Source organism: Leucoraja erinacea, chromosome 8, assembly GCF_028641065.1.
Source record: "Leucoraja erinacea ecotype New England chromosome 8, Leri_hhj_1, whole genome shotgun sequence".
Classification (NCBI taxonomy): domain Eukaryota; kingdom Metazoa; phylum Chordata; class Chondrichthyes; order Rajiformes; family Rajidae; genus Leucoraja; species Leucoraja erinaceus.
In genome coordinates, this window is record NC_073384.1 from 43647176 (window position 1) to 43673049 (window position 25874).

Below are 25874 nucleotides of genomic sequence, written 5' to 3' on the forward strand. Positions count from 1 at the left end.
TTGTATGGATTAATATATACTGCAAAGCATAAACAATAAATTAAAGTACCAATAACAAATAAATAAGTTGTGGGAGGAACTTAGTGGATCAGGCACCATCTGTTCAATAAAATGAACAGTTCACATTTCGGGTCGGGATGCTTCTTCAGACTCAACAACATTTTGGGTTAGAACTGTACTTCAGACTTCAGTTAGTCCTCACCCGAAACGTCATTGAGTCTGATGGATTCAGATCCCAAGTGTCGTCTATTTCAATGATCCAATAATACTTTATTGTCACATGTATCTAGGTACAGTGAAATGCTTTGTTTCTCATACAACCTGGTAAAATCATATAGCAGATTTCACCTAGCAAGTATGCATCCTTCCACAGATGCTGCATAACCCACTGAGTTTAGTGGAGGCAAATTCACTGGATGTTTTCAAGAGTTAGATATAGCTCTTAGGGCTAACGGAATCAAGGGGTGGGGGAGAAAGCAGGGTACTGATTTTGGATGATCAGCCATGATCATATTGGCTCGAAAGGCCGAATGGCTTACTCCTGCACCTATTTTCTATGTTCCTTCAGCAGTTTGTTTTTTTGCTCAAGAATCCAGCATCTGTAATAGTGTGCATGTCAATTAAAGTACTCCACTGCTGTAGAAAGAGGTTCTGGTTTATGTCTTCACTGTAACAAGCTACAACAACAAAAAACATTATTTGTTATCCAACTCCAGTAGATTTATTTTCTGCCAAAACATTGAATTTTCCCCATAAAATCAAATTGAAAAGTAGTTTCTGGAGCTGGTAATGTATCACTAGCAAGTTTACATAAACAGGATGCTTACGAGTGCTCTTTGTCCAAAACATAGAGATTAATTTAACTAAATTTAAACAGAGGGCTTTATTTAAAGTAATCCGTCCACTGATTCAGAGTGGGACCAGAGAGCTAGGCGATCCAAATATGGAGGGAAAAAAAATATGGCAGTAGTGAACAAAAATTGTCTGTGCACATATTTGCTGCCAAATACCATTCCAAACAGCATCTGAAGCATATCCAAAATTAAATTTGCATGATATCTTATGCAGTGCAGTGAAAGGAGTCGGATATTAAACTTGATCAAAACCATAGCAGATCTAAGATCCCCAACACCAACCCAGTTTCTACTTGCCAAATGCAGGATTAAAAAGAGAGATCATGAAGAAGTGATTTTTTTTTTTTTTTTTTTTTTTTTTTTTTTTTTTTTTTTTTTAATAGTGTCTTAAAAGTGATCATAATAGTGTCTTAAAAGTGATCATCAAGATCATAAAACTGAAACATGAAACATTTTCTGACAGGATGCCATTAGAACAGATGCAACTCCCATCTGTCAGTTTCTGATCTAAACTACTTCCATGATTGATTATTGTCAAATGCACAAAACACGGTGAAATTCTATTTCTGAGTTGCTAGATTTGGCACCATTTCCAAAGTCCAGTCCACGCTCAAGGTCTTATGGAGCAGCCTCTAATCCTGGCGAGCTCCAGGCTGTTGCAGGGCCTGTAGCCATCAACTTTGTCGAGAACGTTCAGCAAACCGTTGTCCCTCTCTTCGCCCGGCCACCTTTGCGTCCCAGGGGCTCCAACCTTGAGGATGCAGAAGGAAGGATCCCGGTTCACTTTCCTAAATGCCTTGCTCCTCTTGACTGTTGTCGCCGGTTTCCTCCTCTTCAGTTCTCTGGTGTTCTGGGAACAAGCAGGGGCAGGCTCAGCGGATTCCTCAGTAGAAAACTCTCAATGACGAGGGCATTTCTTAACTTGACATTCACTTCCAGGGTCTGATGTACTGCTTGCTCTACTGAAGGCATTATTAGCAGTTGAACAAAATAAGCTTGGAGTACTTAGACCTGAAATGTTAGCTGTTTCTCTTCCCACAGATAGGGCCTGACCGGCTGGGGGTTTCTAATATTTTCTGCTTTTGAGCGAGGCTCTGTGATGGCTGAATCAAAAGATGAGATGCACAGACCACAACATCCTAGGTTTATTTCTGAATCAACTCATCTATCTTGTCAGAAGGATACAATTAGTCTCAGCAGCTTTGGGCTTTGTTGGGACTGAGAGTGGAAATGACAACTAAATTGCTTGTGTCCATCCAAAATCATATTTCTGCCCAATATCAAGCCCATTTCAAATACCTGCAAGCTGATCCTAACATCATTGCACGTTGCTTAAGAATAGTCTTTGCACAAAGGCTTGATCAAGTGGCATTGCGTGGCTTGCTCATACCACAGAAGTCAAGTCCATTAAAATACATCCAAATTGCATTGTTGGATTTTGGTCCAATAGTTGGTTGCTTAGGAACAAATTATTTAGTTTAGTTTGAGAAAGCACATGCTTGTACAAGATCCAGCTTGATTAGAATTCCCTCTCCCAACTTAGCTTCTCTTACACAGGATGCATTCTCAGGAACAGCAGAAATAATGTGCAGTTCACAATGGTGAGAACCTTATAAAACTCCCGCTCTCCCTGATGCTGCACAAGGAACCTGGTAGAGCAATTAATCTGCACACACTTACACGTGGAGAGGCTGCCTACAAAAGTTGGCGCTGAGTTGCCTACAACAAGTGGTGTGGCTGTGTAACACTGAGTTGAAGTGCAGGGCTACATCTTGGCCCTATGGGCTTTGTCTAGTCACAGCTGTTCCTGTTCCATGTGTTGACTGATCTCTTGGATCCTTGTTGCTTCTTGGTGGATATTATAGAAGCTGCTCATTCGCCAGCCTGGAGACGTCTGTATGGTAAATCCCAACAATAGTTGCGGGCAAGAGTGCCAGTGGGCAGTAGGGACTTGCAGTAGCCTCATGGTACAAGACGAGCAAGTTCTTTCGAATTAAACAGCACTTGGAGTATCACTGTGGGTTACTACTGCAGCACACATGAGAAACCTCTGGACAATCAAGACCTAGAAAACTATACCCAATAGGATGCAATGATTTCAGAAGAGGAGCAAGTGGTATAAATTAGCAAACAATAAAACAAAACAAAATACAAAGGCAGAAAAATACTAATTTCAAGGTTCAAGTTTTGTCAGAGCATTTCAGTATTCTAGTACCTGAAAATCAGTATTTTGCTGAGGAAATCAGTATTTTTACGCGGTGCTGTTTTGCTGAGAAAAATTTTCTTTTTATGTGCGGTCATACCTATGTAAGAATGCATAACTTTGCTACCAATTCACATGTCTTCTATGCACCTTACTTGACAGTGCATTAATTGCCATCTCTTTGTATACTGCTGGTTGAACGGCTGCTTCCTACTTTTAGCACCAGATGATGATGATGTAGAAGCCATTTTGGAAGCCTCCCTCTCTCCTTCCTCTCTTTCCCTTTCCCTCCCTCTCCCCTCCTCCCTCTTTTTCTTCCTCCCTCTCTTATTCCCTACCTACCTCTCTCTCCCTGAAAAGTCTGTGACCCATAGCACAGTGGCCATAGCGCTCCAGCCGTTAGCGCTATGTTTAGAACCCATAGTGCTGCAGCAGACAGCTCTCCGTTTAAATTCACAAGCGTTAAACTGACAGCGCTGTTTAAGCCTGGAGCGGGACAGGCAGATGCAAGCTTACAAAAATAATCATCCCAATCTTGAAATTTAAAATACTAATAGATTTAATTTGCTATAATTTTTTAGAGGTACAGTATGACTTTTTATATCCTTGCATTTTTTAAGCAGCAAGATCTTAAGTCAATTTTGGTACAGCGGTGACTCGTTGTTACGATTATCTATGGTCGGATTTAAAAAAAAAAATCCATATTTAACAACGAAAAATCGTACATCCGTATTCTTATTGCATTTCCGTACAAAATATGGAAAATCTGTACTACTTGGCAGCTCTGGATGAGGTACAGATCAGCTGAGATTCAAGTAAAATGCTAAGTATTTAGTTCCAATACTAATGCATGTTCCAATACTAGTACATTTGCAACACTATGTTTTTGCTTTAAATAGCTTGAACTGAAAACCTACAATAGCACAGTGAAAACATCTGGTTTCCATTCCTGACATGCTGCCAAATGCAAACATCAGCAAAACACTCACAGTGCAGCCAAACAAAAACTTGCACTCAAACAACTTAAGCAAAAGATATGAAACAAAGAACAGAACATTTAGGCAGCATTGATTAGAAGGGAGCTAACCACTTAGAGAAAATAATAAATGGGAGAAGGAAAGGGATGTTTGGAAGAGAAGGAGGGAGAGATGTAGATGCAGAAGACAAAGGAATGCAGAGAGAAGGGGCTGAGAGTTAAAATGTCAAAGCCAGAAGAAGACATACCCCCGATATTTAAAACCGTATATACTCGCAATATAGTTTATGTCATATTATGGCAACTTGTAACATCAAAAACTACACCTATTAATTGGATAATAATTTTACACCTCCTTTACTCACCTCCATGTCTTCCTACCTAGAAAGTGCTTCTAACCACCTTTCATTCTACATGGTTTCTATACTATGTGCAAGTACATTTTTCTATAATACTACAACCAGAACTGTAAAAGTTAAACAAAGTTGAACAGCAAAAGTTAAACAATGTAAATTGTAAGAATCACAGTCTTTTCAATGTTTGTATGCCAAGTGCAAAACTAATATGTTTTGAGGTCTGAATAAGGTAAATTTCCAAGTATCTTTTATTCCCCACAAACATAAAATCCACATGATGGCAGCAGTGATTTGTTGCTGAGAATTCATGGTCAGATGGAACTCAGTCACTGGAGCTGCAAAACAGCAGCTGTATTGCCTGTGTCATTCTGCTGTGAGAATTGCTACATGGTAGTCCCTCACCAAGCAGATCCACAAAAATGGAGGTAGCTCATAGTTGCCGAACAGAAGAACTGAAAATAAAATCTTGGATTTTGACTTGTGCTTGATTAACGCAAATCTGTTAGCGTGTTAGTTTGCATTAATCAAGGTACACAAGTGCAGTATTGGGGCACACATTTCTGGGGGCTAGTTTCATTCCCAATCTCCAGTGCTGTTTGTGTAGAGTTTGAAAGTTCTCAATGTGATTATGATGGTTTCCTTCTTGATTTCTGGTGACCTACCAACCCATCTCTGGAATGTGGATGTGAATGTGAATTGGTTACTATGAATACATTTAGACTGTAGGCAAGAATGAATAGGATGGATGCTTGACACACAAACTCAATAATCAAAGAGATTGTTTTTCGTAGTGTATGATTGTACTCCGTTACTGAATGCTTTCAGTTTCTCCCCCAAACACACAATTTTTACCTTTTTTGGAAAAATGAAAAAGCACTTTGCTAAAAATAAACAAGTCACAGAATCATGCAGAAAGAGGCCATTCTGCCCATGGAAAATCAAGCATACAATTATAGTTATTTTATTCTTCCCACGTGCCCATCGATACCTGCATAAATTAAAGAAAAGTATAATATCCAATTAATCTACCAACCTGCAACTCTTAAGGATGCAAGAGAAAACTTGGTAGAAACTAAGAGATTATAATTTATTGCACTTTTGATATAATAGGTGCTCTTCAGGCTGCTGCCAGAGGAAACTTAGACACCATGCAATTAGACAGGAGAACATGCAAATACGATACAGACAGCATCGAATTTAACGATTTAAACAAAGGAATTAAATGTAACATCTCCAAGTTTGCGGATGATACAAAGCTGGGTGGTGGTGTAAACTGCGAGGAGATGGTACGAGGCGGCAGGGTGATTTGGATAGGTTGGGTGAGTGGGTAGATGCATGGCAGATGCAGTATAATGTGGATAAATGTGAGGTTAGTCACTTTGGAGGCAAGAACAAGAAAGCAGATTATTATCCGAATGGTGTCAGATTAGGAAAAGTGAAGGTGCAATGAGACCTGGGTGTCCTTGTACATCAGTCACTGAAAGTAAGCATGCAGGTATAGCAGGCAATGAAGAAAGCAAATGGCATGTTGGCCTTCATAGCTAAAGGATTTGCGTACAGGAGCAAGGAGGTCCTGCTGCAGTTGTACAGGGCCCTGGTGAGACCACACCTGGAGTATTTCCTGCAGTTTTGGTCTCCTAATTTGAGGAAGGGCATTCTTGCTATTGAGGGAATGCAGCGCAAGTTCACCAGGTTAATTCCCGGGATGGCAGGTCTGACATATGATGAAAGAATGGATGAAATGTGCTTATATTCACTGGAATTTAGAAGGACGAGAGGGGATCTCATAGAAACATATACAATTTGTAACGGATTGGACAGGCTAGGTGCAGGAAAAATGTTCCTGATGTTGGGGAAGTCCAGAACCAGGGGTCACAGTTTCAGAATAAGGGGTAGGCCATTTAGGAAAAACACCCAGAGAGTTGTGAATCCGAGAAATTCTCTGCCCCAGGAGGCAGTGGAGGCCAGTTCGTTGGGTGCATTCAAGAGAGAGCTAGATATAGCTCTTAGGGCTAACGGAACCAAGGGATATGGGGAAAAAACAGGAATAGGGTACTGATTCTGGATGATCAGCCAATATCATATTGAATGGTGGTGCTGGCTCGAAGGGTCAAATGACCTACTCTTGTACCTACTTTCAATGTTTCACACATGGTCAGATGGAACTCAGTCACTGGAGCTGCAAAACAGCAGCTGCACTGCCTGTGTCACTCTACCGTCAGAAACATCTGTGGACCACTGAGCCTATGCCAACCATCAACCACCCATTTACACTGATCATACTTATAAAATCTTGTTTTTATTTATAATTCGTCACATAGTCTCATCAATTCTGCCAGATTCTACCACTCGCCTATACACAAGGGACAATTTACAGTGGTCAATATCCCTGCCAAACCAAAACATCTTTTGAGATATGGGTGGAAACCCACATGGCCACAGAAAGGACCCATCAACTCCACACAAACAGCAGCCAAGGTCAGGATTCAGTCCAGATCTCTGAACACTAAGGCAGCAGCCTGACTAGCTACACCACTCCGCTGGTTGATTTTCATTTTCGGTCATTAAGGCATGAGAGGTTTGAACCAAGGGCAATTTAAAAAAAAGAGTATCTTAAATCAAGAGTTAGCAATGGTTTACATTTCTTGCATTATTGTTTTAACAGTTCTTCTTAAAACTACTGATGAATGAAACTTAGACAGCTAGAAATTAACTCACTTGCTTGTGCAGTCGTTCATTTTCTTCAATCTTGTTCTGCAGATCTTCATCGAAAACATTCTGTCGTTGCTGATTCAGTGGAGCAGGAGAATCAGCACCCTTCTGCTGTGTAAAAAAAAAAATTGCCAGTTACGAGCTATTCTAGACACAAGGAACGTTAGCACTGCACACTTGTGCATACTGCCACCAAGCAAAAAAACTCAAAGACAGTTATTGGACATATAACGGGTAAAGATAAGTCAGAGTATAAGAGGGAAATAGATTGTAGACAAAAAAGCTGAAGAAACTCAGCGGGTGAGGCAGCGCATCTATGGAGCGAAGGAATAGGCGAAGTTTAGGGTCGAGACCCTTCTTCAATTCAATTCAATTTAATTGTCATTTGGACCCCTTGAGGTCCAAACGAAATGCCGTTTCTGCAGCCATGCATTACAAACAAATAGACCCAAGACACAACATAATTAACATTTTACATAAACATCCATCACATCGCTGTGATGGAAGGCCAAAAAAACTTATCTCTCCACTGCACTCTTTAAACCCTCCCCCCCCCCCCATGTCAGAGTCAAAGTCAAAGCCCCCGGCTGGCGATGGCGATTGTCCTGCGGCCATTAAAGCCATGCCGGGTGATGCAAGGTCGCACACCGGGTCTTGGTGTTAGAGCCCCCGGCGTGCGCTCGCAGAGTCCCGCGGCCATTCCAAGCCGCGTGGGACGGTGATGTCAGGCCCCGCTCCAGGAGCTCTTCAACCCCGCAACTTGGGCGGGAGAAGTCGCCGTTGCAGGAGCCCTGAAAAGCGGTCTCCCTCCAGGGACCCGCGGGCTCCCGGTGCCACCGTCCGCCAGACCCGCAGTTGCAGCCTCCGAATCTCCGGAGGTCGGGCCGCAGCAGCAGCAGCACCAGCAGCAGCAGCGCTCCACCACCGCTCCACCCGCTCCGGACTCGGCCAGCTCCGCGACGAGGTGAGTCGGCACCAGAGTCCCCGGTCTTCTCCTGTTGGAGGCCGCTCCACATTGCAGCCCCAACCGTGCGGGAGAGATTTAAAAGTTACCCCCTCCCTCCCACCCCACCCCCAACCCCCCACCCACACACCCCAACAAAAAAAACAAAACAAAAACTACATAAAAAACATAGACAAAAATAATAAAAACGCGGACGGGCTGCAGAGGCCGCTGCTGACGCGAGTCGCGCTGCCTACCGGATCTACGAAGCATTCAGAGCATTCCCAAACCAAATCGTGATGTTTCCGGACAAGATGCTTTCCACAGCCGCTGAGTAGACGCACTGGAGGATCCTCAGAGACGCTCCGAATTTCCTCAATTGCCTGAGGTGGTAAAGGCGCTGCCTTGCCTTACTCACCAGTGCTGCAGCGTGTGATGACCATGTCAGATCCTCAGAGATGTGGACTCCCAGGTATTTAAAGCAGCTCACCCTATCCACAGTATCCCCATTTATCTTCATTGGTGTGTACATCCTCGGATGATGTGCCCTCCTAAAGTCCACAATCAGCTCCTTTGTTTTTTTGATATTCAAGAGGAGGCTGTTGTCCTGACACCAGAGTGCCAGATCAGCCACCTCCTCTAGGTAGGCCTTCTCATCATTATCGGAGATCAGGCCCACCACCACAGTGTCATCAGCAAACTTGATTATAGAGTTGGAGCTGAACCTAGCCACGCAGTCATGTATGTACAGGGAGTACTGTAGGGGGCTGAGGACACAACCCTGGGGGGGATCCTGTGCTCAGGGTGAGGGACTGATGTATTTCCTCCCATCTTGACTACCTGCGGCCTGGCGGTGAGAAAGTCCAGGACCCAGGCACACGGGGTTGAAGCCCAATTCCAGCAGCTTCACAGCAAGTCTGGTGGGGACTATCATGTTGAAGGCTGAACTGAACTGAAGACAGTAGTCATTCAGACAAGCTGGGGAGGCATTTTTAGGTATAGGTACAATGATGGATCCTTTGAAGCAGGCAGGGACCACGGACTTGGCCAGGGAGAGATTGAATATTGTAGTGAGCACCGGAGCTAGCTGTGTAGCACAAGACTAAAGTACTCGCCCCGAGATGCCATCGGGGCCTGCAGGTTTCCCCGTGCTCACCCGCGTCAGAGCCCTCCTCACGTCGTGCTCGGACAACGAGAATGTGTGCACATCCCCAGCGATGGACCTCCCTACAGCTTCGATAGCCAACACGCTGGCAGTGTTGTCATTAGTCGGCAGACCTGGGGTGGTGTTGCCCGTCTCAACAAGAGCGTAGGAGTTCAGGTCATCAGCTAAGGTGGTGCTGGCACTTCCGGTTGAGGGGGGGGCTGCTCCGGTAGTTGGTTACAGTCCGCAGCCCCTGCCACAGGCGTTTGGTGTCCTGCTGCTCCATCTTTGACTCCATCTCGTCTCTGTACCTCCTTTTTGCATCCTTCACCGCCCTTCGCAGTCGGTAGGATTCTACCTTGTAGACGTCCATATTTCCGGATGCCAGGCCCGAGTTGTAGGCAGCGGTGCGAGCATTCAAGGCAACACGAACGGACCTGTCCACCCAGGGTTTTTGATTCGGAAAGGCACTAACCCTTACCGTGGGGACGATGTTGTCGGCTATTGTTGCGATGAAGTCCGTGACTGCTTCTACGAACTCACTGACGTCACTGGAACTTGCTTGGAACATATTCCAGTCGACATCTGTCAGTGCATCTTGCAGCATGGCCTCTGACTGGTCGGACCAATGCTTTACTTCCCTCGTCACTGCCGCTTCCCGAACTATCCTCTGTTTATACTCCAGCAGCAGGAAAATGGCAGAGTGGTCAGATTTTCCTAAGGGAGGGAGGGAAACGGCCTTGTAGCCCTTCCGGAACGGTGTATAGCAGTGGTCTAATGTTCTCTCCTCCCTGGTGGCACACGTAATGTGTTGGTAGAAGTTCGGCATGACTTTCTTGAAATTTGATTTATTCAAATCTCCAGCCACCACCATAACCGCATCCGGGTTCTTGTTTTGATGTCGACATAGCACATCGGTGGAATGTAGACGGCTGTGACGATCACCGAGCCGAACTCCGGGGAAGGTAGAATGGGCGGCATGAGATCGTCAGATGCTCCAGGTCCGGCGAGCAGGAACAGTAAAGCATCTTGATATGTCCAGGGTTGCACCAGTCGTTATTGGATATGAAGCAGACTCCTCCACCCTTGGATTTCCCAGATACTTCTGTTTTGTCAGCACGGTAGACAGTGAAGGACTCGGTTGGGCAGATTACCTGATCCGGAATCAGCAAGGTCAGCCCTGTCTCGGTCAGGCAGAGGATATTGCAGTCCCTTATGTCCTGCTGGAATTTGACCCTCGCCCTGAGGTCATCCAGCTTGTATTCCAGGGACTGGACGTTCGCCAGAAGAATGCTGGGCAGAGGAGGACAAAAGGCTTGGGCTCTCAACCTATTCCGAATTCCCTCCCCGCTTACCCCGATGTTTTCTCCGGGTTTTCCTTGGAGCCGCGCTCCCATTGTTGTTGCCACGGCGCTCTCTGTTGATCTCTGCTGGCCACGCTGGATACCGATTTATGTACAGCGTTTAAAGTTTCCGTTTTCGCTAGTGTTTTGGTTTAAGAGAGTTTCCCTGACATACTTTGTTAGTACTAGGGAGTTGGAACTTAGAAATAAGTTAAAAAAGAACATGAAATTTAAAAACACGCAGTTTCCATGTGAAAAGGCAATACTGTAAAAGACGCGAGACAAACAGGTTAACTGAATGGGTGGCCGCATACAATTCAAATGAAAATGAGATCATTTTTGAAAAAGTGCCTAAGTAACAAAGTTTTTACACTCATTCGCCACAATAATTCCAGAGATAGTGGGATAACGTATGTATGATAATGTACGGGTGATCGATGGTCCGCATGGACTCGGTGGGTCGATGGGCCCGTTTCCACACTGTATCTCTAAAGGTGGGAAACTGAAGTAATAAGAGGCTTGAAATACTGGGATCATTTCCAACGGTACATGAGAATGCCAAGATTTAATAAGGTTTGTTTAAATAAATGTTCTGGCAATATGAGTAGCCAAAGTTGAAGGTTAAAAAAGACATTGGAAAAAACCGTCCTTATACATTATCTTTTAGCACTAGTAGACAACCTTAGAAACCACTATTTCTTATAAGGGAAGATTTAAACAATTTTTGAAAGTGCCTTTGAGATCATCAATTTTGGATAGCACCTCAAACTAATATCGCACACATTTGAACAAATGTACTCAATTTCTGTGTTGTAGTGATCGATAGCTTCATTGCCTTTTCACACGAGTCAGCCTCTTTTGTAGTTTTTAGTTTTAGAGATACAACATGGAAATAAGACGTTCAGTCCACCGAGTCCACGCCGACCAACAATCACCCATTCACTAGTTCTATCCTACACACTAGGGGCACATTACAGAAGGCAATTAACAAACCTGCACATCTTTGAAATGTGGGAGGAAACCAGAGCACCCGGCTTAGACCTATGCGGTCACAGGGAGAACGTACAAACTCCATAGAGATAGCGCTTGTAGGCAGGATCGAACAAATGTCTCTGGCGCTGTAAGGGAGCAACTCAACTGCTGCTCTACTGTGCCGCCCCAATTTTTATCAGATAAAATCTATCTAATATCTGTAGTCTATTTGAACACAGAAGACTTGGGTGGTATCTTATAGTGGTGTATAAAATCATGAGGAGGATAGATAGGGTGAATGTGCAGTCTTTTACCAGATAATGGAATCCAGAACCAGAGGGCATGTTAAATTTGCAAGGGACAAGATTTAATAAACAGTATATGGAACAAGCTGCCAGAGGAGGTAGTTGATGCAGTTACGATAACTACATTTTAAAGACGTTTGGACAAGTACACGGCTATGAAAGCTTTGCAGGAATATGGGCCAAATGTAGGCAGTTGAAAATAGCGCAGGTGGGACATCGTGGCTGTCATGGGCAAATTAGGCCAAAGGGCCCATTTCCGTGCTGTATGATCCTCATAACTCGCAATAACTCCGTCAACTCATTTGAAAGTTTAATTTCCATTCATCGTCAATCAACAACTGAGTTCAAATGCTCTGCTAATAACATTTTGATGTCCTGCTTGAAACACTTTCCAAAAATATAATTTTGAACTAATGTATGGAAAACAAGAGTGGAAACGAAACATAGCAAATGCTTTGGCATTTACCATCCAAGTTCAAGAAGTCAACAGAATTGGAAGACAGGAACTGTGCTTTATTTCTTACTATTTACCTTACTTTTCTTCACTTTGGCCTCAGTTGTTACTAATTCCTCTTGAAGAAGTGCAACCCGCTTTGCCAGCTGTTGATTCCGGAATGTCAGGCTGTCCATTTCCTGTTGCAACTTTCTAACACTTTGATCCTTCATTTTCAGCTCCTCCTGTTGCAGGGAAAGTTTTGTTTTATGTTAATTTGTACAATGCAAAAACATAGAGAGGTACAGATGTGGGAAAGCATTTTGTTTTTCACCCAGCTGTTCCTAACGTTATTAAATCAAAGAAATAATGGCAAAATGCAGAATTAGGGAATTTTCAGTTCAAATCTGCGATCTAAATTAGTTCAAACTGAGAAGTTTGTCTTGATGAAGATGGCAATGACATACATTCAGTTCGTAGCTTTAGACTAGTAAATATTAGTAGACTAAAAACTAGTAAACATTTACAAGAGCATTAGTAAAACTGAGGCTGAACTATATGAGAGTTCAAAGTAGACAACCAAGAATTTACTGAATGAGGCGTGTTTTAAAGATTTGAGGATGGACAAAAGTGTGGGACATTGAAGAGGTTTAGAGAAAGCAAAGAATACAAAAATGTTTGCATCCATGCATCACATATCTAACTCGGGTACATCAAAATGCTTTGCACTCAATGATGTCTTTGTTGCAATGCAGCAAGTGCGACAGGGAATTTGCAGTAATGCAAGTTGTTGCGAGACAGGTGCTGATTCCAGCACTTGGTTGTGCAACTACTACTGGGGATTAAAGTGGGCAAGTCACATGAGCACATTTCTGCTATAGGGCTTGGAGAGATTACAATGTTAGTTTGGATTGAAGTAGTAATTAAGAGCTGAAAATGCAGATGAGAAAATGAAGCAATCCTCATCCACAGCCATCAATAGACAGCAAGCAGAATGGTTTTGGTTGGAAAGGACGATATGAATAAGCAGAAATAAAACTGCTGGAAGAGCTCAGCAGGTTGAACAGCATTTGTAGGAGTTTAAGAAAGAACTGCAGATGCTGGAAAAAAATCGAAGGTAGACAAAAATCCTGGAGAAACTCAGCGGGTGAGGCAGCATCTATGGAGCGAAGGAATAGATGACGTGTTGGGTTGAGACCTTTCTTTAGACTGATGTGGGGTGGGGGGAGGGGGCGGGAAGAAGAAAGGAAGAGCGGAGACAGTAGGCTGTGGGAGAGCTGGGATGTGGAGGAGAAGGAGGGAGAAAGCAAGGACTACCTGTATTTGGAGAAGTCAATGATCATACCACTGGGGTGTAAACTACCCAAGCAAAATGCGAGATGCTGCTCCTCCAATTTGTGGTGGGAATCACTCTGGCCATGGAGGAGGCCCAGTACAGGAAGGTCAGATTGCACCTGCTGTTCTAGGTGTCAACTGCTCTTCATCGGTGAGACCAAGCACAGGCTTTGCGATCGCTTCGCCCAACACCTCCGCTCAGTTCTCATTAACCAACCTGATCTCCCGTTGGCTCAGCACTTCAACTCCCCCTCCCATTCCGAATCAGACCTTTCTGTCCTGGGCCTTCTCCATGACCAGAGTGAGTCCCACCGCAAATTGGAGCAGCACCTCATATTTCGCTTGGGTAGTTTACACCCAGTGGTATGAACATTGACCTCCAATTTTAGGTAGTCTTTGCTTTCTCCTTCCCCTCCCCAGCTCTCCCACAGCGTACTGTCTCCGCCTCTTCCTTTCTTCTTCCCGCCATGCCCCCCCCCCACATCATTCTGAAGAAGGGTCTCGACCCTTAACGTCACCTATTCCTTCGCTCCATAGATGCTGCCTCACCTACTGAGTTTCTCAAGCATTTTTGTCTAGGTCCTAGACGTAAACACATCACAGCTCATTTGTGGAACTTTAATACTTGTCCCTCCATTAAAAAGCTAAAATGCAGGCATTTACTTGGCAACCTCCAGCATTAGGCAGCAAGATCCAGCCCACTGTATTTGTACCAGAATAAAGGGTATGCCATTTAGGACGGAGATGAGAAAAAACTTTTTCAACCAGAGAGTTGTAAATTTGTGGAATTCTCTGCCAGAAGGCAAGGGAGGCCATATCACTGAGAAGTATTCAAGAGAGAATTAGATATAGCTCTTAGGGCTAATTGAATCAAAGGATATGGGGAGAAAGCAGGAAATGAGTACTGATTTGGGATGATCAGTCATGATCATATTGAATGGCAGTCAGTGCTGGCTCGAAGGGCCGAATGGCCTGCTCCTGCACCCATTTTCTATCTTTCTATGCATCACTTACATATAATCTGTGCACTATACCTTTAAAGATGTTCCATGACCTTGTTCATCCACAACAGCTTTCTTCAGAACTTGGTTCTGAGCTCGAAGCTGAAACATTTCAAACAGTAAAATATTTTGAATTATCAACAATAACACCACTAAATATTAAGCAACTCTCAATTTAAAATAGGGCAGCACAGTGGCATAGCTGGTAAAGCTGCCGCCACCTCAATGCGCCCAGAACTAGTGTGAATGGTTAAGGTAGATATGGCTATCACCATTTACATGTGGGAACCATAGCTGGATGTGTGTGGTTACTGAAATGTGTGCAATTGACTCCGATTACAAACATTTTATCCTACTATAATTTAAGTATACATTTTTCAATAAATTCATTATTTACACCAGATCAATGATTGGAAACATTAAGCATTTCCCTCCACAGCTACCGTCTGACTTGCTGAATACTTGCTTTAATTTCAGATTTGAAGCATCAGCAATATTTATTTTACTTTTTCTCTTTCCTTTTTTAATACACTGCATCATTCGCTAGACATTCAAGTTTTTTCATAAAAATAGTTTAAATGGCCATTAGTGACCTCTTGCAACCATCTGAAGACAAAGATATAATATTCTCTATCATTTCTCCACTCTCTTCCTTAAAGGTCTGAAATAGCATTTAATCTTATTAGTACTTCTAAAAGATGAGACTAAGATTAACTCAAGAGTATCCAAGTTAAAAACTTCAATGCAAATAATTGTGAAATTATTTTAAGCTTCATGCAGTCAATACACATCAATACACTTTTTAATAAATTGCAGGTAATTTCACAATTAAATGATTTTTTTCTTTATATGCTAAAATGAGGCAATTTTCAGGTTATCTTACTTCGACTAGCAATTAATCTGTACACATTGTGGTACAGAACGAGTATAAAGAGACACCTAGTCTTTAAGTTAGAATGCAAAGGTTGTCTTGTTAGATAATCACACTGTAAAAATACCGTACAGTGATCATAATTTAACAAAAGATTGTTAACCTAAAGTGGTTAGTTAACCCATTTACGTTTGGAAATGCTTGTTTATATGAAAATGTTTATAATGTAAATCGACTAAAATGCAAATCGACTTTGTTAAAAGAATGATTTATGATTTCTAGCTATCAACCCACTAATGTGTAATTCCATAATTCTTTAATGAATAGCAGAGGTTCGCCTACTCCCATATATCGCAGAAAAAATCTAACATCACGCAAAACACATTAAAAAATGAAGTCAATCCTGCCCACCTTGGAGTATTCCTGGGCCAGTTTCTGATACTTGGCTTGCAAATCTGCGGCCATGGTCAGTAACTGCTTGAAGGGTGATTGCAAGAGGCGGCCACAACCTGGCTCATCACCCAGCAAGGGAGAAAAGGTCGAGAAAACCCGGGGTCTCTGCCTTCTTCACTTGGATGCCATGAACCACATCAAAGCATCTTTGATAAGGAGAAGGAAGAAATTAGCATGGAGTAGTCGAGAATTAACGAAAAAATGTTTCTCAAGTTCTTCCACTCCGTTCGTTGCCACTTGGCCCTTCGGCCCGTCCACTCTTTCGTTGGCCTTGGCCCTGGCCCTTCGACCCGTCTACTCTGTGGCATCCACTACCCCCTTCGCCCTCGCTCTCCGAAAAATTCTTGCTTTCTTCTGATGTTGAACCTTCTTGCCACCCCAACCGGTACTTCAGCCGGTGTGGATTACTTTGATTCCCCCCATAACCCAGACGCATCGGTTGTGCACGGGCAGCGCCAGGGCCCGAACCCGAACCAGCACCAGCACTCGCACCTCGGCGCCGACTACTTCCGGCTCCACGAGCTGGTTCAAAAGGCCACGCGCAATGCGCGCTGACGTAAACACGCGAGCCGTCGGACGGCGTCGCCACGGCAACCAGTCCGCGCGCCCGGAATCAGGTCACGTGCGATGCGACGGTTCCCCCTCCCCCCGCCGTAACCCACGTGATCGGGACGCTGGGGCTCCGGGTCGTCATGGTAACCAGTTTGTATTTAGTTGACGGTCTCGGGATAAACACTGCGAAACTTCCGATGAAAGTATTAAATTAATCACCGGACGATTATAAAGATCGGCAATACTGCAACTCTGAGAGGTGCCGGCGGCATACATCAGGTGGGACAAATTATGAAAATAGAAATATAATTCACAAATCTTTTGCAGTTTGTAAAAGAGAGCTGTATTTTATCGTGGCCGTGTTGATTGTATTTGATCTGTCGTTTAGATCTATTTTTATTTCAATGTTTTCAGCATTTATTCCCAGCAAATGAACGTTGATATACTTGCTATATATCACAACTATATTTCAGTGTATTACATTGATTGGCGTCACATCAGTGTCAGTGGCATTTAAGGCCTTGAGCCCACCCATCGCTGATTAATTTTTAATAATCCTGAATCCAAATTGTGGGCAAAGATAATTTTTATTGTTTTTAAGCTCAATTGAGGTTTTTTTCCCTACATTGCCTGTAATAAGTGATATACACTTGAAACATTTTTATACTAATAAAAAAATAAGATCAAAGGATGACTATTGGATATGTTAACTGGAGGCAAACTTTACAAAAGTAGACACATAAAGCTGGAGTAACTCAGCCGGGTCAGGTAACATCTCTGGAGAAAAAGAATAGGTGACGTTTCAGAACAGAAGAAGGGTTCTGAAATGAAACGTCACTTATCCCTTTTCTGAATGAGTGAATACGTTATTGTCACATGTGACAAGTCACAGTGAAATTCTTTGTTTTGCATACCCAAGGTGTGCAAAGAGCTGCCACATAATTGACGGTAACAAAGTATCCCACATCCTCTCCCACATGCTGGGTCCTCCATGATCCGCTGAGTTACTCCAGCTTTTTGTATCTATCTTTGGTATGGACCAGCATCTGCAGTTCCTTCCTACACATTGTGCAGGCAAACGTTACAAAATGCATTGCAGTTAATCTGACAACCCACAAACCCTACTACTAACATGAATAAGGGCAGCAGGTCCATGGGTTCTGCTCAATGCCACACAATATCCTGATTTGGAAATGTATCAAATCCTCATTCTCACTAACCAGCAGCATTCTGGAAATACCACCACAATGATGGCAGTGATTCAAGAGGGTGGTTTTCCACCATACTGTCAAAGGCAGATTGGATTGGAAATGCTGGAAGTACTCATATCCCAAAATATGAATCTGCAAAAAAAAAAATGTGGTTAAGGTGCAGAAAAATTGAAGCAGCTGTAACTTGCCATTCTGACTATTAACGCAGCAGATTACCCTGCATTGAGTTTTACGGGTTATACGTAGAAACCACTAGTATTTATGCACTGGCCAATGCCCTTTATCTTTGTACTTTAGTTATCAATCATTTAAATTCAAAATGATTTCATGTGATGAACACTAGGATTATTATAGAATGAAAAAAGAGATGGCAGAATGTAAAATGTTTTAGGAAAAATATATGGTGATGAGGAGTAGATGAGAGAAGGTAGATGCAAGGAATTCCCTGGATAAAAATAATAGATTCAGAATTGTTACCTTATTTAAAGAGATGGATGCGGATAGGGAGAAAGACTCTGATATCCACTTCATGTATGTGAATGCGGCCTATTAGACCAATCTGGGTTCAAGTGTTCCTTTCACATCAGGTGAGAGGGGTGTAGGAATGCTGTAGAATCAGTGGTTCCTGATTTTTGCGATTTGCTCTTCCTCTCTGATTCTTCAATTCTACCTTTCTCTTATGAGCAAGCACTGTTTTTGTTGTTCCCAGTGGGATATGTCAATATTGAAATTCTTCAAGGATGCTCTTGTTCTAAGAGTCTTTGAATCTCTTTCTCAGTCCACCCTGTGAATGTTGACCCAGTCAGCTCTCCACAGTGGCGGACTGGCCAGGGTGTCAGCTTGCCCGATGGCAAGTGGACCCCTGATGAAGTGGGCCCCCTATATCAAGTGGGCCCCTGATGAAGTGGGCCCCCTTTGTCTCCTGGCAACCAATATTTTTAGACCCAGTCCGCCACTGGCTCTCCATATAGTAACTACTTTGGTATTCTGTCATCTGACATTCGTTTAAACGTGTCCTGCATCCGTTATCTGTGATTCATTCAATAATGGGACAGAATCTATGTGTCTGGAAACTTGTCTTGACACTTGATACATAGCATTCTGCAGACAGGTCATTAGAAGTGGTTAAGCTGATGTAGCTGCTGTAGATTATCCATGTCTTGCAAGATTAAAATAAGGTGGCTGTGACAACAGCACAATACACCTGTAACTTGTTTTTTAAACAATTTCCTCTCCTTTTTCACGTTTCTCGTCTTATAAAAGCAGAGCTAGATTTTGCTACCCTGTGGAGACATAAGGAACTGCAGAACTGGAGAAAGTCAAGGTCAGGTAGCATATGGGGAGGGAATGGACAGACAACATTTCAAACAGAAGATCAAACAGAACAAGTTGTCTTACAACTTTATGCCATACGCAAGAAGAAGATTCCTCTCATGATTTTGTATACCTCTATAAGATTTCTCCTCATCCTCCTGAGTTCCATGGAATAGAGACCCAGCCTACTCAAGCTCTCCCTTTACCTCACACCCTCTAGTCCTTTCTGATCCCTTTCAAGCTTGACAATATCTTTCATATAACATGGTGCCCAGAACTGAACACAATATTCTAAATGCGGTCTCACCAACATCTTATATAACTGCAACATGACCTCCCAACTTCTATACTCAATATTCTGACTGATGAAGGCCAAAGTGCCAAGCCTTTTTGACCACCTTATCTACCTGCAACTCGACCTTCAAGGAACCATGCACCTGTACTCCTAGAACCCTCTGCTCTACAAGTTGTTCAACGTCCCAAAATGCAACACCTCACACTTTTCTGTATTAAATTCCATCAACCATTCCTCCGCCTACCTGGCCAATCGATCCAGATCCTGCTACAATCACAACCATCTTCACTATCTGCAAACCCACTCACTTTTGTATCATCAGCAAACTTGCTAATCTCATTGATGTAGATGACAAACAGTAACGGGTCCAACAGCGAACCCTGAGGCACACCACTAGTCACAGGCCTCCAGTCCGAGAAGCACCTTCCACCATCACCCTCTGCTTCCTTCTATGGAAGCAATTTTCTATCCATTCAGCTATCTCTCCTTGGATCCCATGCGTTCTAACCTTCCAGAGCAGCCTACCATGTTTTCTTTGTGCTAATTGTGAAGCCAAAGTTGCCAAAGGCACTGGCAATCTTGTCCAAACAAAGTATGGCTGCCATGAAAATGTGTTTACAATTGTCCAGCAACTTTATACAGTCACAAAGTCATACAACATGGGAAACAGGCCCTTAAGCTTACCTTGACTATGCTGACCAATTTGGCATTCTAAGCTAGTTCCATTTTCCTACATTTGACCCATATCCCTATAAACCCTAGGTACACAAAAATGCTGGTCTGAAGAAGGGTTTCGGCCCGAAACGTCACCCATTTCCTTCGCTCCATAGATGCTGCTGCACCCACTGAGTTTCTCCAGCATTTTTGTGTACCTTCGATCTTCCAGCATCTGCAGTTCCTTCTTGAACTCCCTATAAACCCTTCCCATCCATATATCTGTCCAAATGGCTTTTAAATGTCATCCCCGCATCGCTGCCTGTAGCTTTCTCCAACTCATTCCAGATAAGTTCCACCCAAAAAGTTGCCCCTGACTTAAGCCCATGCCCCCTAGTTTGAGAATTCTCTACTTGGAGGAAAAAGATTGAGTGTTCATTTTATCCATGTCCCCCCATGATCCTCTATACTTCAATAAGGCCACCCACCTGCACCCCAAAGGAAAAAGTTCCAGCCAATCCAGCCTCTCTCTATAACAAATCTGCAAGCCCTGATAACATCATGGTAAAACGCTTTTTGCACCCCTAGCAACTTAATGACATCTTACCTATAGTTAGTTGGGTGACCAGAACTGCATGCAGTACTCCCAAGTGTGGTCTCACATGTACTGCTGCATCATGATGTGCTAACATTTGTTCTTGGTACCCTTCCCAATGAATGCAAGCATGCCAAACGGTACGATGGCCAGAATAATGGAATCTTCAGACCGATTCCTAGTCACCAGTGATGTAAAAGGAGGATGTGTGCTTGCCCTTTAGTATGATGTGCATTGCAATGTTCTCTGCACTAATATAGAAGATGGAAGTCACCTTAGATACAAAACTGATGGTGCTCTTTTAACCTAAGGACACTCTCAGCAGAAACCAAACCACTTTAATGGACTTCCTCTTTGCTGATGATTGTGCACTCAATATAAGCTCAGAGGTTAATATGATCTGTAACGCAAGGATGAACCACTTGATGGCACTCTAATTGCAATTGTGGTTGTGTGGATTAAGATCAGTAACAATGCTGCAGTCTCATTTGACGTGCCAGCAAGAGCAGTGGTTAAAAATATTTCTGAAATTCACTCCGGGTCAAGAGAATGGGAGTTATAAAGTTGGATTTGCAGATACAAATTCTTTACACTTGGATTCCTGGATATCGTGCAGAAATTACCCAAAATTGTTTGTTTTCTTGTGGTTCCCACCAAACAGATTAACAGGATAATTGTCTATCAATTGTATACCCAATACATCATCCAGATATTTGTGGAATCTACTCTAATTGGAGTGAAAGATCAGCAGATCACCCAGTTGACATTTTGGAGAAAGAATTAGGGTGAGGTTTAAACAATGCGTGGAGGTAGGTCTGCGTGGGATGAAATTGACGTGTGTGTGAGTAAAACTTGGGCACGAAAAAATTCATCTACCGTGCAGCTTAGCACAGCTCCAATGGCATTTATATATTTGCTGACGTCACCACTGTGGTGATGAGTCAGCCTTCAGGAAAGAGATAGAACAACTGGTGGAATGATGCCGCAACAACCATCTCTCCACTCAATGTCAACAAGGCCAAGGAACTTTAGAAGAGGAAGTCAGGAGACCACACACATGAGATTTCATTTGTGGGCCAACAGTGGAGGTAGTTTGCAGCTTCAAATTCCTGGGTGTTAACATCTCAGATTACCATTCTTGGGCCCATCACATAGAGGCAGCGCACATGCACCTACTTTTTTGGACATTTAAAGACATTTGGACAGGTATGTAGATAGGAAAGGCTAAGAGGGCTATAGGTCAAAATGCAGGTTTAACAATAAACTCAAACCTCACTTGACCCATGCCAAATAAAATTGGGGCACTTCTATCATGAATCCAGTCTTCTGGTTTTACCTGTCAAAATTTCCAAAGCTTAGGAAAAATGGTTTCAATTAATTTAAAATTGAACAGTAAAATTAAGGCATGCAGTCTCATCACAATTTTGATTTGACCAACACCCTTTCCTTGAGTTATTAAGTTAACTCAGCCCTTGTATATCTGCATCAGAACTGAAATTAGACAGTTGGTTTGCAGGATTTTTTTCCTGCATGTCTTATGAATTTTAATTGCTAATCCACATGAACCAACTTGTTTTGTGAAACTTCCATTATAGAAGAGATCGTCAGTAATGATATCTTTCACTTTCAATCCAGTAACATTATGTTTAGGAAGGAACTGCAGATGCTGATTTAAACCGAAGATAGGCACAAAATGCTGAAGGCAACACCTCTGGAGAGAAGAAATGGGTTAAGTTCCTTCTCCCGCTCAGTTACTCCAGCATTTCGTGTCTATCCAGAGTTAACATTACACAGGAGGTAATTCAGTATCTTGTGTTTATAATCAGAAGCAAAATATTGTAGATGCAGAAAATCAGAAAAAATCAGGAACTGTCAAAACTCACAGAACATTAAACAGCATCTGTGGAGAAAGTTAATATTAAGTCATCACAATGAGTTATCTACTTAATCACATTCTCCATCTGTATATTTATATGCAAAATCAAGAATTAAACATTAAAATAAAGGCTAGCTGAAGAAGAAAATATGTTTAAGTTAGACAGCACTGTACTGAGGACAGCCAAATACATCAATAAATATCAAAAGATTAATGGCTAAAGAAATATCATCAAGAATTGTACAAATAATTATCTAACCTTATTTTCTGCTTCCCTAAAGTCCCCTAAGGTTCCAACAGTGTAGTTCATTTAGGCCGTCAGGAGCTCTTACGATTTTAATTGGGGGGTGGGGGGACTTCAAGAATTAAGTTGTTCCTGATTACTTTGATGCAAAGGGTAAACATTTCTTGTACTCCCTATAGAACTTTAATCATGCCTCAAATTAGAAAACATGTAAAATTAGTCAAAACAGCAATTCATAATCTTCACACATTCTTCAAGTGTAATGTTATTGGAGGAAGATGTGAGAGTTGTTCTCCAGCCTCTTTCCACATCATGAACGATAATTTTGAACTTTCAAGATCAGTGGAGAAAAAAAAATCTTAATTTCTAGATGTGAAAATTGCAAGTAAAGTCTTGATCCTACTCTGCATGCTGTACCGGTGTGTTTAAAGTTGGACGATAATTCAATGAAGCTGCTATCAGAGATCACAGTAATACTTCTGTGATGCAACAGCAGACCGTGAAACAGATCTAAGGTAAAGGGGTGATAAAGATGTAATTAAACATAATTGGTGAAATTGGTGAACAGGTTTGTGAGGCAGCACTTGGAGCATTGTGTTGAGCTTTGGTCACCCCACTATAGGGAAGATTCCATTAAGCTATTCCATTAAGAGTCCCAAGAAAATGTATGAGGATGTTGCCAGGGTTTGAGGCCCTCGGGTATAGGGAGAAGTCAGGGAGGCTAGGACTATATTCCTTGGCGTGCAGGATACTGAGGGGTGATCATATAGAGGTGTATAAAATCTTGAGGGATATTGATAGGGTGAATGCAGAGTCTTTTTCCAGGGTAGGGAAATCAAGAAATACAGGGTATTGGTGAGAGGGGAAAGATTTATTAGGAACTTGACGGGGTAGCTTTTCCACACAGGTGGTGTATATATTGAAGGATCTGCCAGAACAAGTAGTTAAGGTAGGTCCAATGATACAACAATTTAAAATACATTTTGATAGGTACATGGATAGAAAGCTGTAGAGGAATATAGGCCAAACATGGGCAAATAGGACAAACCTAGATGAGGCATCTTGGTCTGAGTGGACAAGATGTGCTGAAGGGCCTGTTTCTGTGCTGTATAACTATGTGACTATGCCTCTATAAAATAGATAGTTCACATGCAGAAATTTACGAAAGAATGAACATAACCAGAAACGTGCGAACAAAAAATATTTATTTGTAATTCCATACAAATGAAATTTGTGTATCTTTGGTGAAAATAAACATTAACAACATAGGGTAACGTACATATTTTGTGTGGTATAATTAAACAAATTTAAAAACATAGTTTCTAACAACCTTTTCAAGAATCAGATTGGCAAAAGGTTTTAGTAAAATTGTATTACATTGTAGGCACAAGGCAATTATCACAAATTTTCTAACGCAGGAAGTCGCATGTATCCTTCCTTACCCCCATTATCATAAAAGCAATTGTTTTCTGATTTATGAAAAACAAACCAGTTATGTTGGCATATTAAATGTTAAGCATGTATTTTCGGTTACAACATAAGGATAGGAAGTATTGGAAAAGCAACAGTTTACATCCATATTTTTGTTATTTCACTGAATTTCAAGTTCTCAATCCTTTCACTGTTAGCTTTTTTTAATTTTTTTTTATGTGTTTCATTATCTTACAGCTACCAGAGTACCATTCAATTTTACTGCATGCAATATTCAACAAAATAGAATAACATAACTCACATAATGTCAGCTTAAGCCAAAAACAGCTTGATGAATAAAATATCAAAGTTAAACAAAGGCAATGGCTTTCAGATATGGCAGTAAGATACTCCTGTAAACATCAACTTTTGCAGATTTTGTTCTCTAAAATGACAATGCGAAATGTACTAAATTTGCCTCAATGTGGTTGAATCATTTGTCGTTTGTTAGAGAATAACGTTTGTAAGAGACTGTTAGAGGTTATGGAGTGAATCTCATCCAGCACAAAACACATACACTCAAGCAACCAAAGCTTAAAAAAAGACCCAGACGTTGCTTCCCATTTTATGGGAAATTAGTCTTAATTTAGAGAATCTTGGCAAGAGAATTTAAAATGTTAAATCATTTCAAAGGAAGTACAAAAGCTCCATATTTAATAACTGAACATCCCAGGGCAAAATATAGAATGGGTAGGGTTTCAATCACCTTTGAAATTCCCCAGCGTGAGAGTAATGCTTCGTCCCCAATTAGTGTCCAGGGTCTTAAGCTGTAAAGTTGCTTTGTCTGTTTTTATTAAGGGTCAATCATATCATCTCTTTACAAAGCAATGACTCCTGCTGCTGATTCACACAGATTTTCACCCCAGTTTGAACAGCCATCTTATGCAAAAGTAGGAAAAATTAATAAAAAGGGATAAAAAAAACCCAAAACAAATTTTAAATAAGAGAATCATTTTTGCCCTCCGTGGGAATTAAACAACACATCAGAGGTCAGGAAATACCTTGTTTCCTGTATAGCGATGTTTCGTATGACAGCTGTGCCATATTCAGTCCATACCTACAATATTTTTATTTTGCCAATTACGGACATCCAAATGTTTCGTTTACTACAATAGCTTTGAAGGACAACAGTAATCACAATGTTGGTTTGGGAACAAACTAGTTCTACCTTGCATGCAAGCAATTTCTGCAAATTCCCAACCAGATGGTAATCTGAACCATATGCTGCCTCTGTCCAGAGATGCAATATAAAAACATTGATATGCACTGCAATGTGGAAGAATAAAGTTTGAATCTTTTGTTTTGTTCTGAAGTGGATCATGATTTAAATTAGTTACAAAAATAACTTGTTCCTGTGAAGGGAACATCTGGTAAGTAACATTCATCTGTTGCTGCTCCAGTGACTCACAAATGCAGATAGTCAGTGCTGAATGAACCTATTGCTGGGATCACAGGGGAATGCTGCACCTGCCTCAGCATGACTGTTCTATGGAAGATAAAGAAATTGACTATGTTTCATTTTCCCCAGTTCATGCTTGTATTATTCTACAGCAATGTGCACATTGGGTACTGGCAGCATCAAATGCAGCAGTAATGCCCATGAAGCTGTATCCAAGTAATTAACGACATTGGAGAGTGGTGGGGAGAGAATTGTCCAAACAAAATTCCTGCTCCTTCTAACTTTTTGCACTTGGTGTAGTTACTATTCAGAATAACTAGAGTCCAGAAATGATGGCCATAGTTTCAATCGTCAAATTGTCTT

General features: G+C 42.0%; 1 protein-coding gene across 4 annotated transcripts in view; it reads right to left on the minus strand.

The window, feature by feature from the left end:
* ppp1r21 (protein phosphatase 1, regulatory subunit 21) overlaps window positions 1-16420 on the minus strand; it is a 64749-nt gene extending 48329 nt beyond the window's left edge. For 2 of the 4 annotated variants that reach the window (XM_055639595.1, XM_055639592.1), the window contains exons 1-4: window positions 15860-16419; window positions 14611-14679; window positions 12340-12486; window positions 7108-7212 (exon numbers count right to left, since the gene is read on the minus strand). In XM_055639595.1, the coding sequence (XP_055495570.1) occupies window positions 7108-7212; window positions 12340-12486; window positions 14611-14679; window positions 15860-15913 (375 nt within the window). In that variant the 5' untranslated portion in view covers window positions 15914-16419. Of the gene's footprint in view, window positions 1-7107; window positions 7213-12339; window positions 12487-14610; window positions 14680-15859 lie in introns of all 4 variants that reach the window. The other 2 variants (XM_055639596.1, XM_055639593.1) reach the window with 2 other exon arrangements.
* Between the last annotated feature and the right edge of the window lie 9454 nt (window positions 16421-25874).